The sequence below is a fragment of the Caenorhabditis elegans genome, chromosome II (assembly GCF_000002985.6).
Source record: "Caenorhabditis elegans chromosome II".
NCBI lineage: Eukaryota > Metazoa > Nematoda > Chromadorea > Rhabditida > Rhabditidae > Caenorhabditis > Caenorhabditis elegans.
In genome coordinates, this window is record NC_003280.10 from 1,548,843 (window position 1) to 1,561,277 (window position 12,435).

General features: G+C 36.7%; 4 protein-coding genes across 4 annotated transcripts; 2 read left to right on the forward strand and 2 right to left on the reverse strand.

Moving 5' to 3' along the window:
- Window positions 1-95: 95 nt before the first annotated feature.
- On the reverse strand, window positions 96-1,759 carry fbxb-52 (F-box domain-containing protein). Its single transcript, NM_001322709.4, has 2 exons — window positions 1,626-1,759; window positions 96-1,042 (listed from the first exon to the last, which is right to left on the reverse strand). Exons 1-2 carry the CDS (start codon window positions 1,709-1,711, stop codon window positions 124-126), a joined length of 1,005 nt encoding a protein of 334 aa, NP_001309510.1. The 5' UTR covers window positions 1,712-1,759; the 3' UTR covers window positions 96-123.
- A 110-nt stretch (window positions 1,760-1,869) lies between these two features.
- Window positions 1,870-2,961, forward strand: fbxb-51 (F-box associated domain-containing protein). The gene is made up of 2 exons (NM_061593.4): window positions 1,870-1,957; window positions 2,002-2,961. The coding sequence occupies exons 1-2, from the start codon at window positions 1,872-1,874 to the stop codon at window positions 2,924-2,926; spliced, it is 1,011 nt and encodes a 336-aa protein (NP_493994.2). The 5' UTR covers window positions 1,870-1,871; the 3' UTR covers window positions 2,927-2,961.
- A 3,409-nt stretch (window positions 2,962-6,370) lies between these two features.
- On the reverse strand, window positions 6,371-7,475 carry fbxb-54 (F-box domain-containing protein). The gene is made up of 2 exons (NM_061594.3): window positions 7,380-7,475; window positions 6,371-7,333 (listed from the first exon to the last, which is right to left on the reverse strand). Exons 1-2 carry the CDS (start codon window positions 7,463-7,465, stop codon window positions 6,415-6,417), a joined length of 1,005 nt encoding a protein of 334 aa, NP_493995.1. The 5' UTR covers window positions 7,466-7,475; the 3' UTR covers window positions 6,371-6,414.
- A 125-nt stretch (window positions 7,476-7,600) lies between these two features.
- Window positions 7,601-8,668, forward strand: fbxb-50 (F-box domain-containing protein). Its single transcript, NM_061595.5, has 2 exons — window positions 7,601-7,692; window positions 7,751-8,668. Exons 1-2 carry the CDS (start codon window positions 7,607-7,609, stop codon window positions 8,634-8,636), a joined length of 972 nt encoding a protein of 323 aa, NP_493996.2. The 5' UTR covers window positions 7,601-7,606; the 3' UTR covers window positions 8,637-8,668.
- The last annotated feature ends 3,767 nt before the right edge of the window (window positions 8,669-12,435 follow it).

The following is a 12,435-nucleotide window of genomic DNA, read 5'->3' on the forward strand; positions in this document are numbered from 1 at the left end:
CAAGATATTCAGCAATTTCTGACAAAAATAGTTCACCGTTTCCCAGGGCCGTGAAATAGTATCGAGGTATAGCTTTGGCAATTTACGAGAAGAGAAGTACAAGCATTTATTGAAACAAATTAGTTACATAAATGAAATGAATTCCGAGTTATGAGCTGCAAATATAATTTTTGCATTACCAAACAAGACTTCGAAAACCGCCGTTGCTTTAATTCCGTCTCCTAAGTAAAAATCGATTCCTCCGGCTCGAAGAAGATCGTCCTCATTATTCAATCTGAATGTCCTTCTACTTGACGCAATTTTGTGTGGTATCCCTTCAAAAACGAGTTCCTTATTGAAAACAGGTCCACGCAATTGAACGCTCAAATATTTGAGTTCTGGCTTCAAACCTGCTATCCAATGTTTCAGAATCAAATTGATATTCTTTTCAGTTAACAGGGTACTGTTTTCAGTTTCAATCACCGAAGAGCGAGTTATTAGTAGATTGTTCAATGACAAATTGGATAAATATAGATTATGGTGTTCCATCTGCAAAATTTGTCGGAATGCCAAGAGTTGAGATGAGTCCAGTTGTTCGTTTGCAGATAGCTGAAGCTCGTTGGCCTCGGAAAACACGTTGACGAGTTTGAGGATGTTCTCCATTCTGGGAGTACGTTGAATCGATAGCAAACATATTTTGCGTCCTTTTAGGCATTTCTTAATCATTTTAAACTTTGATTCATCAAATTCATCGGAAGGGTTCTCGACGTTCAAAGTGTTCAGTTTGCTAGGTTGAAGGATATCCATCAAATGATTGAACCAGCTTCTCGTATCAAACAACCGTGGCGTAGAGAACAAACGTGATCTACGTGATCTACGAGATGAAACTGACAGAGTGACGTGCCCGAATGCAAACATGCACACAGCATGTTCCTTCCTGGAGTTCCAAATGTGAAGAAGCGGCGCAGGGTGAAGAAATTCCATTTCAACTTTTGAGCCTTTGAAGTTTCCAAACTCTTTGATCAAATTCTTCGTTTTCCTGGAGACCATTGAGAAGCAGGCTCTAAAAATTTGTAAGATGATTCGAATGAGGGATATGCAGCGAATTTTGAAATTTGCCGTGGTCGTCATACTCGGTAAATCACATTATTCTTCGGAGCTTAAAAAAATACCAAAAAAGACTGGTTTTCGTTAATGTGGATTTCTTGAATAAAACATAAAATAAATACGATAATATGCTTTCTTGCATTACATTTCTGAGCAAAACCAACAGTTTTGGGCAAAATTTTTATAAAAAAATGTTCATGTGTGCGGAAAATTTCAAAATTTTTCTAGCCTAGCAAATTCGGCAAGTCCACATTTTTGAAATTCGCCGAAAAAAAACTGTTTTTTTTAAACGGCAAATTCTGCAAATTTGCCGCACACCCCACATGGTGTCAGAGGATTTTTTGGATTTAATTAAAATTTGATCTACTGGAAATGCGGAAATTTTTAGCCCAGAAAAGTGTGACGTCAGCACGTTCTCAACCGTGTGAAATCAGTTGAAAAGTCTGCGTCTTTTTTCCCGCAATTTTCGTAGATAAAAACGAAATGGGACACTCCGACACCACGTGACATCTCTGATTCAGACTGAAAATACAACTCACTGTTCGAAAATTTCCATCTTGCCGATAACATCTTTTAAGGTTTTTTGAGGGAGACGATGAAGGGGGAAAGAGGAGACAGCAGCCATCACAAGAGCAGAGCAAAAGAGCAGGAATATGAGCACAATGAGAGGAGACAGTGGTCTTTTCGCCTTTAAGATGTTATCTGGAAAAAAATCGATATTAATACACAGCTGCCGTCTAGATAAAGACAACTGCCTCCTCTCAGTCTGCTCATATTCTCCCGCGATGGCCTGTGGGTCTCCTTTCCCTCTTCTTCATCTCCCCCAGGAAAACCTAAAATGTGTTCTACAAAAGATGAGAATACTCGAACAGTAAGTTCTTCAAGTTATCTTCAAAATTATCCACGAACTTTCAGAATTTGTATCTCCCTACTTTCGAAGAAAACTATGGATTCCGCTAGAGAATTCTGCGGTTTCAATCGATTCAGTTTTCAGATTACAGTTTCTGATGAAATAGAGCTGAAGGTTGGTAATACTGGGATTTTAAATATTAAATGCACATTCGATGATGGAAGCGTTGTTATCACCAATCCATCTTTCTATGATAGTAGAATAGTTTTTTTTTCGTCACAGTTTAATTCGAAAAACTGGCTGAAGCAGCTTCTCTATATCTTCGACTCTTCAAAAATCGATGGCATGCAATTTTTCCGTTTCGATGAGGAATTCCAAAGAACGCAATTCCATGTGCTGAAGGACTCTTTAACCGGGATGAAAATTGTGAATCTTTGCATACGATATGCCAAACAAATGCTGCGTTCCGCCGATGTTATAAACGCGTTCCTCCCAATCGACAGGCTCACCTTGGAGGAAACCCAACCATTAAATTCCTCCCAACTCATGACGCTGAGCCAAGCTATGTCGCAGAATATAGAAAAAATTAACTTATCAATGGACCTACCGTTGAACAATCTACTTCTCACAAGTTGCTCAGACATTGGAATATGCAGACAAATGCTAACGGATAAGGAAATCAATATGTTCTTGAAACATTGGATCTCCGGTTTGAAGCCAGAACTTGAGAATTTTTGCATATGTAGGCATGGGCCTGCTTTCAATCGAGACATTATTCTCAAAGGAATACCCTACAACATCGCCTCCCTCGATAGGAAAATCAAGTTTCGAGATTATTCACGTGAAGTTCACGCTGGAGGAATCGATATCTATCTGGGACAAGAAAATATAGCAACTCTAGTTTTTTTCGAGTATGCTTTTACTTTTGATATAAATATTGCAGCCCTTCATGTCGTTGTTCATAATTCAAAATACATTACATTGGAATAATATTCGTGATTTTTTTGTGTTACAATAAATGTGATCTTTCAATCTCTTCTGTTTTCAGCAAAGGCTCTTTCAGCGAGTCTCAGCGAGCAAGTCTGTGAGTTTGAGCCAAGATATTCCTTCAATTCCTGACAAAAATAGTAGTTCACAATTTCCCAGATTAATAGCAAATAATTCCGCTCAAAAACCGGAAGGCATCACAAAAATAATGACAGTTCTAGGTAGGCAAGTATTACTGACCGTAGTTTGAAAATTAAAAATTTGAGAAATACACATGGCTAACATATATCAACATGAAAGGTTTTTTAAAGGTGGAGTAGCGCCAGTGGAGAAGTTGTTAAAAACCACTCCTTTGGTCTCAAAATGACCAAATGTCATGATAAAACTTTTCAAAAATTTTTTGAATATTTTTTTTTACTGTCAAAAAGTGGCAATTACTCAGTTTTGCTACTCATAATTTTGGAAGTCGACCAAAAAAAAATTTTTTTTTTGACATTTTTTATGTTTTAAATTATTTGTATTAGACCATTATAAGGGTCGAGACATGCGAGATTTCTTTAAATTTTTTCAAAAGCTTGTATTTTTTCAAAATTTTGGCAATTTGCCAAAACTTTGACCAAAAATAATGAAAAAATCTAAAAAATTTTGGAGTGTTTTATTATGATATTCGGTTGTTTTGGATCATTATAAGTGCATTTATACAAAATCCCCACTGACGCTACACCACCTTTAAGTGGAAAAAAAACGAATTTTTGTTCTTATTCCGATGTTTTCTAGAAGTTTCTTTGTGCTTCAAGAAATTTCCAGAACTTCTTAGACGTTCGCAATGCACCCCAGATGTTTATCAAACAGGTGCAACTTTATAGAAAATCTCCTTAAAAACGGTGTTTTAATTGAGAGCAGACGCGCCCAGTGCTTTAAGAACACAACTTTCAGAATTTGTATCTCCCTACTTTCCAAGAAAACAATGGATTCCGCCAGAGAGTTCTGCAATTTCAATCGACTGAATTTTAAAATCTCGATTTCCAATCGAGTATGCCTTGAAGTTGGTGTTCCTCGTTTTGGAAAAATTGCATGTACATTCGAAAGCGGAAACGTTATTATCAACACATATATTTTCGATTCTTCAAAAAGTAAATTTGTTGTTTCTGCGCCGCAGTTTAATTTGAAAAACTGGCTGAAACAGCTTCTCTACATCTTTGGCTCTTCAAAAATCGATTCTGTGGAATTTTTCCGCTTCGATGAGGAATTCCAAAAAACGCAATTCCATGTGCTGAAGGACTCTTTAACCGGGATGAAAATTGTACATCTTTGCATACAATGTGCCAACCAAATGTTGAGTTCCGCCGAATTTATGAACGCATTCCTACCAACCGATTGGCTCACCTTGCAGGACCGCCAACCATTGACTTCCTCCCAACTAATGACACTGAGCCAAGCTATGTTGCAGAATATAGAAAAAATTAACTTATCAATCAACGTGCCGTTGAACAATCTACTAATGTTTCAGAAGCACTCTGATGTTCATTTCCGTTAGCCAAGACGTTTCATAAAAAGCTTGAAGCTTCACAGAACTAGTGAGAAGAAGCTCGTTTAGCGGTAAATTTGAGCTGAGGCATTGAAATTCCTGAGGCAGAATTTGGCGTACTACCGAACGTTGTGATACTTCTAGTGGTGTAACTGAAATTTTCTCCAGACTCAAAAACTACACATCTATTAAACAATTGTTTAAACAACAAAATAATTAGAAATATTTTTTCTTTTTATTACATTAATTTTTATTTCAATACACCAGCTATTTGTAGAGTTACACAGAGTCAAAACCATTTTCCCAAAAATTATGAAAAATTTTGAGAACTCTCTTGCTGTACCCGTCATAACCCAACTTCCATAAAATTTGAGAATATAAATGTTGTTGAATAGTGAGTAAAAAATTTTTTTCCACATTTTACCAGTTTCAAGATTTTTGATATTTTCATGTTCCGTCAAGTTACATACCGTTTTTCGAAAAAAACCAATTTCCGCAATAAAACTTTTCATATCCAACGTATCGACTTGAAATTTTGAAAAATGATAACTTTTTTGAGGTCTCTACAAAGTCCTAAAAAATCTTTTAAAAAGCACTGTTCATCTCCAAAATCGTCCTTTGCTCCGAAAAACGAAAGTGGACCTTTGCTTTCCGAAAAATGGGCGAAAAAATCAAATTGCGATTATTGGTCGAAAAAAATATTTTTAGAAAGCTGAGAACACGCTATTTACGAATTTCATATTCATTTTAGGTGATTCCTTTTTTGAAATGACCTAAAAATTAAACAAAAAAAACATAATTTTAATTCTCACGTGAATTTTTTTTGGTAATTTGCTCAGTGTTTCAATTGTGTAAGCGAATAATTGTAATAAGCGAATAAAATCATTTTTCGTGAGAATTAAAATTATGTTGTTTTTGTTTAATTTTTAGGTCATTTTTAAGAAGAATTCACCTGAAATGAACATGCAATTCGTAAATAGCGTGTTCTCAGCTTTCTAAAAATATTTTTTTCGACCCAAAAATCGCAATTTGATTTTTTCGCTCATTTTTCGGAAAGCAAAGGTCCACTTTCGTTTTTCGGAGCGAAGAACGATTTTGGAGATGGACAGTGTTTTTTGAAAGATTTTTCAGGATATTGTAGAGACCTCAAAAAAGTGATCATTTTTCAAAATTTCAAGTTTCTACGTTGGATATGAATATATTTATGGGTAAAAATGGATTTTTTCAGAAAACGGCCTGTAACCTGGCGGAACATAAAAATATCAAAATTCTTGAAATAGATAAAATGTGAAGAAGTATTTTTTATTCACTACTAAACAAAATTTATCTTCTCAAATTTTACGGAAGTTGGGTTATGAGGGGGACAGCAAGAGAGTTCTCAAAATTTTTCGTGATTTTTGGGAAAATGGCTTTGACTCCGTGTAACTCTACAAATAGCTGGTGTATTAAAATAAAAATTAATGTAATAAAAAAAATAAATATTTCTGATTATTTTGTTAATTGAACAATTGTTTTCCAGACGTGTATTTTTTGAGATACGCCAGTTTGAACATACTCAGATTAGCGAGTTTATGAGGTTATTTGGTCCGCAGAGCGTGAGCCTAAAATCGAAAGAAGGAAAAGTTTATGTTTTTGCTTCTACAATTTTCCCACTGAATTCCATGCAAATTCTGACTCAGAATTTCAGAGATTTCAGAGAGTTTAGTGTGCTTATCAACAAGAACAACTCGTGTAGGTTTCACTTGAGCACGCGACTTCACAATGCACACGGTATTTTGTTGTCGGATAGTTTTTGAACTGAGGAAATCAAAGTCCTAGGTTCACCCCACCTTAGCCTGAATAGGACGATTTTTAGCCTGAATAGGGGATTTTTAGCCTGAAAAAAAACATGAAATAACAAATCAAAATCAAAACAATTGTTCAACAAATTAACCAGAGTTCATTTATCTTTTAAAAATTGTGATTATCCGAAATTAATATATCTTGTACCATGAACCGCAATACAAATTTCTGACATCGTATCACCATAATCAAAAGCAATGGTTGCCTTGATTCCTTGAGGCAAGTGTATATCGATTCCTCCGTCTTGAGAACGATTCCTCCGTCTCATATCATACACTTTAAACCTCCTGTCAATCGGCGCGAACTCGTGAGCAATTCCTTCCAATATTGCGTTTTTGTTGAAAATGTGTGAATCTTTTTCACAACGAAAAAATTCGAGTTCTGGTTTCAATCCGACTGCCCAATGCTTCAGAAACAAATTGATATCCTGTTCCGTTAACTGTCGACTGTGTACGTTAATGAAAGAGCAATTAGTTAGCAATAGGTCATTTAATGACACGTTGACTGCTAAGGTGAGCTCTCTGAAGTTCTGAGGCAGAACGTGGTACAGTGCAATTGATTGAGTGGAGCCCAACTGTTGATTCGATTCGCCACCCAGGAAAAGCTCATCAACAGATGGAAACGTGTCGATAATAGTAACGGCATTCTTAATTTCGGTGGTGAAATATATATCGAGCTGTGAAATGTTCAGTCCTTTTAGGCATTCCTTAATTATTTGCACTTGCGATGCATCAACTTCCATATTCCGGAAATCCAAAGATACCACACAATTTTTCGAAGGATGGAAGATGTACACCATATGATTCAACCAACGTCTTTCATCGAGCCATGATGCAGAAAACCTGATTACTTCATGCTCAACTTTATCTCTCAGAAAAACTTCTTTGTTTTTATATGAGCACATCCAAGATAGTTCGTCATGGTTCGAAATATTATATTCATTCCAATCGGTCAATTCAATAAATAATTGAGAGCTACCGGCAATACAAAGCTCTCTAGTGAAATCCTTAGTCTTCTGGGAAACCATTGAAAAACACACTCTGGAAAGTAAAAACGTTTAAAGGTACTTTAAAATTAAAAACTCACAGTTCAATAGTTCTCATATTGCGAAGAACATCTTTCAGGTTTTTGTCGGGGAGACGGAGCAGAGGAAATGAGTTGGCACCGTCCATCGCAAGAGAAAATGAGCAGAATGAATGAGAGGAGACAAAGGATACAATGTTGGAGCACCGTTTGTATCGATTGTTAGTTGTCACCTTATTAGTGCGTCTCGCTGGCTCTTCTCTCATTCTGCTGGTTTACCTTGACTCGTAATGGCTGTGGTCTCATCTTTTCCCCTTCTTCGTCTCCCCCACGAAAACCTGAACCAAGTTCTACAATATATGAGGACTCTCCAGTTGTAAGTTCTATATATCTATTTCAAGCCATCAACTCTCCATATTTATGATTTTTTGCAGAATTCAGTTCTCAATGCTGTCCAAGAAGAATAAGGATCTTATAAGAGAGCTTCGTATCGTCGAAAGTTGCAGTTTTAAATTTGGAATGAAGTATCTCTATCATATTCACAGCAATAACGGTCGATATTTTGCGTGCTCATTAGAGAACGGGAAGCATATTTTACGAGATTCACATGGAGAACAAAATATCACGTACAATCCACTCGATGAAAAAAGTTGGTTGAATCATCTTCTTTATATCTCCAAGACATCAAAAATTGCAAGCATCCAATGCAACGATTGGGAAGTCGATGAGACGGAATTGCAAATATTGAAGGAATGTTTAAAAGGATTCAACATTTCAACTCTCGTAATTTCCTCCAATTCCCGAATGCAGAATACCGCCACTATCATTGACGCATTACCTTTAGTGGATCAACTTGACTTACTAAAATACCAGAATCAACGCTTGGACTCCTCAGAACTATTGGTACTACGGCAAATTCTAGTTCAGAATTTTAGAGATCTAATTATAACGGCCAACATACCATTAAATTACCTGTTTCTTATGAACAGTTCATCCATTCGTGTATGCAGTACACTATTAACCGAAAAGGATATCAATCTGTTCTTGAAACATTGGATGGCCGGTTTGAAACCAGAACTCGAATTTTTTAGTGTTCAAGAGGAAGAACTAGTTATCAACAGAAACGTTATTCTGGAAGGAATTCCTCACGAATTTGCACCGATTGACAGGAAGTTTGACATGTATAATATGAGGTCTCAATTTGGAGGAGTCGATATTCACTTGGGCAGAGGAATCAAGGCAACCATTGTTTTTGACGATGATTACATTCCAGGGATTTTTGTGGCGGTTCATGGTTCAAAATATATAACTTTCGAATAACTTTATGTTTTTTATAAAATAAATGAATTTTTGTGATTTTGTTGAACTACTTTAATAATCAAAGCACTGGGCTCCGAGCCGCTGACTGCTCCATTTACCTAGGTGATACTATCACCCAAGTTCGCTTAGTTGAAAAATGAAAAAGCATGAGCAATATACCAAGAAGGTATTCGACAATAACTTCTGTATAACCGAAATTCCATTGTATTCTTCAGATTTCTTTGTCCAGCTCAAAAATATAGCATTTATCGTGATTTTGCCCTTCACAGCTTCGAGGGTAGGTTTGGCAATTTATATGTGCTAAGCGCTTATCAACAAAAAAATCGTGAAAGTTTTACTTGAGCACGTGACTTGGCAATGCACACGGTAGTCAATTGTAGTCGGATAGTTTTTGACATGAGGAAAGCAAAGTCGTAGGTTCACCCGGTCTTAACTAAAAAGCACTTGGCCTAAACTAAAGGCCAGTAACTCTCTGTTGCCTGTGCTTAAGAAACACATATATTTTTAATGGTTCCTCGAAAAAAAACCATGAAATAACAAATCAAAACAGTTGTTCAACAAAGTCTTTATTTTTTAAAATGTGCAATTATTCTAAAGTTATATATCTTGTACCATGAACCGCAACCCAAATTTCTGACATCGTATCACCAAAAGCAATGGTTGCCTTGATTCCTTGAGAAAGGTGTATATCGATTCCTCCGTCTTGAGGAATACTATAATACATTTTAAATCTCCTGTCAATCGGTGCGATCTCGTGAGCAATTCCTTCCAGAATTGCGTTTTCGCCGAAAATGTGTGATTCTTTCCCAAAATGAACAAGTTCGAGTTGTGGTTTCAAACCGGCCGCCCAATGTTTCAGAAACAAATTGATATCCTTTTCCGTTAACTGTCGACTGTGTACGTTAATGAAAGAGCAATTAGTTAGCAATAGGTCATTTAATGACACGTTGACTGTTAAGGTGAGCTCTCTGAAGTTCTGAGGCAAAACGTGGTACAGTGCAATTGATTGAGTGGAGCCCAACTGTTGATTCGTATCACACAGGAAAAGCTTATCAACAGATGGAAACGTGTCGATGATAGTGATGGCATTCTTCATTTCGGTTGTGATATATATATCAAGCTCTGAAATGTTCAGTCCTTCTAGGCATTCCTTAATTATTTGCACTTGCGACGCATCAACTTCCATATTCCGGAAATCCAAAGATACCAGATAATTTTTCGAAGGATGGAAGATGTACACCATATGATTCAACCAACTCCTTTCATCGAGCCATGATGCAGAAAACCTGATTTCTTCATACTCTAATGCTTCATCTCCCAGAAAAACTTCTTTGTTTTTATATGAGCACATCCAAGATAGTTCGTCATAGTTCGAAATATTATATTCCTTCCATTTGGTCACTTCAATATATAATTGAGAGCTTCCGGCAATACAAAGCTCTCTAGTGAAATCCTTTGTCTTCTGGGAAACCATTGAAAAACACACTCTGGAAAGTAAAAACGTTTAAAGGTACTTTAAAATTAAAAACTCACAGTTCAATAGTTCTCATATTGCGAAGAACATCTTTCAGGTTTTTGTCGGGGAGACGGAGCAGAGGAAATGAGTTGGCACCATCCATCGCAAGAGAAAATGAGCAGAATGAATGAGAGGAGACAAAGGATACAATGTTGGAGCACCGTTTGTATCGATTGTTAGTTGTCACTTTATTAGTGCGTCTCGCTGGCTCTCCTCTCATTCTGCCATTATTCATTCTCTCACAATGGTCGCATCTTCTTTTCCTCTTCTCAATCTTCCCCAGAAAAACCTAAAGGAGGTTTTTTGCAATATGACACCAATGGAACAGTGAGTTTTCTTTCTGCAACAGAATGTGCATTTCAATGATTTCCGTGAAAACCAAAGAACTTGTAAAAGAGTTTCAATTGTTCAAAAAACTTCAAATTCATTTGGATGTTCGTAATTCAAAGATTAATATTAGTTGTAGATTTGAGAATAACCATTTTGATTTCCACAACAAGACACTTAGAATCTCAAACTTTCACGGAGAGAAAATTATCATTTATGTTCCACAGTTTGATAACGAAAGCTGGTTGAAACATATATGTTGTACATCTTCAACATAACAGAAATCTCTTTTCTATTTGTCGAGTTTTCAGATCAGGAATTAGAAGCACCGCGACTGGAAATAATAAAATAATTTTTGAAAGAGATTAAAGTTTTAAGCCTTTTCATAAGTTTCTCTGTACAAATTCCCTTTGTCGTCGAGCTCTACACCGTATTTCCACGAGCCAATAAACTCAGCTTAAACCAATCTGCCAATCAACAATTGGACTCTACTCACCTGTCGGAGCTACGCCAAGTTTTGTCCAAATCAAATCAAAAACTCTGTTTGATGGATATCTATATGCCTTTAAATGATCTACTTCTTACCAGCTGCTCATCCATTTACATATGGGATACACAATTAACAGAAAAGGATATCAATGTGTTCTTGAAACATTGGATCGCCGGATTCAAACCAGAACTTGAGCAGTTTCGAGTCAGAAAAGGGGGTCTGCATTCAATCGGAAAACTATTCTTGAAGGAATTCCTCACGATTTCGCACCATTAAAGGATTAAAAAGGATTAAAGGACGATCCGTTCTTCAAGTGCTATGCACTGCGGAACTGGGAGTCAGGTACACTGCCTGGTGGTGATCCCTTTGGGCTGTAATTTAAGCCACGTCCTAGCTGTGGCCGATAATCCAGTCGTGGATTGCTCCACTTCCCAATAGAGGCTGGGTGAACCTAGGGGGTGAGGCCGGACTTGAACTCGTGACCTCCAGACTGCTAGCGGCCACCACTACCGACTGAGCTATCTGCCCCCAAACTGTTCGAAATGAATGCCCAAGTTGGACGAATCGATATCCACTTGGGTCAAGAGGTCAAAGCAACGATGGTTTTTGGTCATAAATTTGGCAAAGCACATTTCGCAGTTGCTGTTCATTATTCGAAATATTTTTCTTTGGATTGACTGTACTATTTTTTCTCAATAAACATTATCACTTGCTTCAATTACTCAAAACATCGCCCACAATCTGCATTCACGTGCATGGTATTTTAACTTTAACAGCGCGGAACTTATCAATTTGTCGTAAAAAAATTGATACTGAATTGGAAAAATTATTTAAAAACAAACAAAACCACGTTTCAAAAAATTTGATTTTTTTTTGGTCAATTTTCTCAAAAAAAAAAACCAAAAACATTCCCATAAATTAGGCTTTCAGATAGGATATTTGAAATTTCAGTAGCAAATTAAATTTTGAAGTTACGTTAGTTTTCGCCAAAGGTGCTCATTTGCAGCACTTTCTCGGCAAATTGCTCCTCCTGAAGCACAGATAAGGTACTAGATCAAGTGAGCTAGACGTTTAACCTGTTTCTCGCTCCCCCAAAATTGTTGCCGTTTGACACTTCGTCCAATACATTTTAGACTGAATTTTGAGGTATAAATTAGACAGTAAAGCACATTATATCAATTTTACCTAACGTACCGTTAGTACACGGATTCACGAATTGTTAGACCTGGAAGTCGTTGGAGAAAGTTATAACGTTTATTGTGAAAATTATTACAGTTACTCAAAAGAAATATATTCCGAATTATGAACAGCAACTGAGAAGTCTGCCGTGTCAGCTTTATGATCGAAAACCATTGTTGCTTAAATGTCTGGACCCAGGTAGATTTCAATTCCTCCGATTTTCGAACTCATCGTAGAATCAATGTCAGATAATTTGAACTTCCTGCCAATCGGTGCATTCTGTAAGG

Coding starts and splice junctions, on each gene's coding strand:
- fbxb-52 (NM_001322709.4), bottom strand. CDS start 1,711: ATGGCTGCTGTCTCCTCTTTCCCCCTTCATCGTCTCCCTCAAAAAACC. Junction 1,043..1,625: donor AAGATGGAAATTTTCGAACA/GTGAGTTGTATT, acceptor ACAAATTTTTAG/AGCCTGCTTCTCAATGGTCT.
- fbxb-51 (NM_061593.4), top strand. CDS start 1,872: ATGGCCTGTGGGTCTCCTTTCCCTCTTCTTCATCTCCCCCAGGAAAAC. Junction 1,958..2,001: donor AAGATGAGAATACTCGAACA/GTAAGTTCTTCA, acceptor ACGAACTTTCAG/AATTTGTATCTCCCTACTTT.
- fbxb-54 (NM_061594.3), bottom strand. CDS start 7,465: ATGGACGGTGCCAACTCATTTCCTCTGCTCCGTCTCCCCGACAAAAAC. Junction 7,334..7,379: donor AATATGAGAACTATTGAACT/GTGAGTTTTTAA, acceptor TTTACTTTCCAG/AGTGTGTTTTTCAATGGTTT.
- fbxb-50 (NM_061595.5), top strand. CDS start 7,607: ATGGCTGTGGTCTCATCTTTTCCCCTTCTTCGTCTCCCCCACGAAAAC. Junction 7,693..7,750: donor TATATGAGGACTCTCCAGTT/GTAAGTTCTATA, acceptor GATTTTTTGCAG/AATTCAGTTCTCAATGCTGT.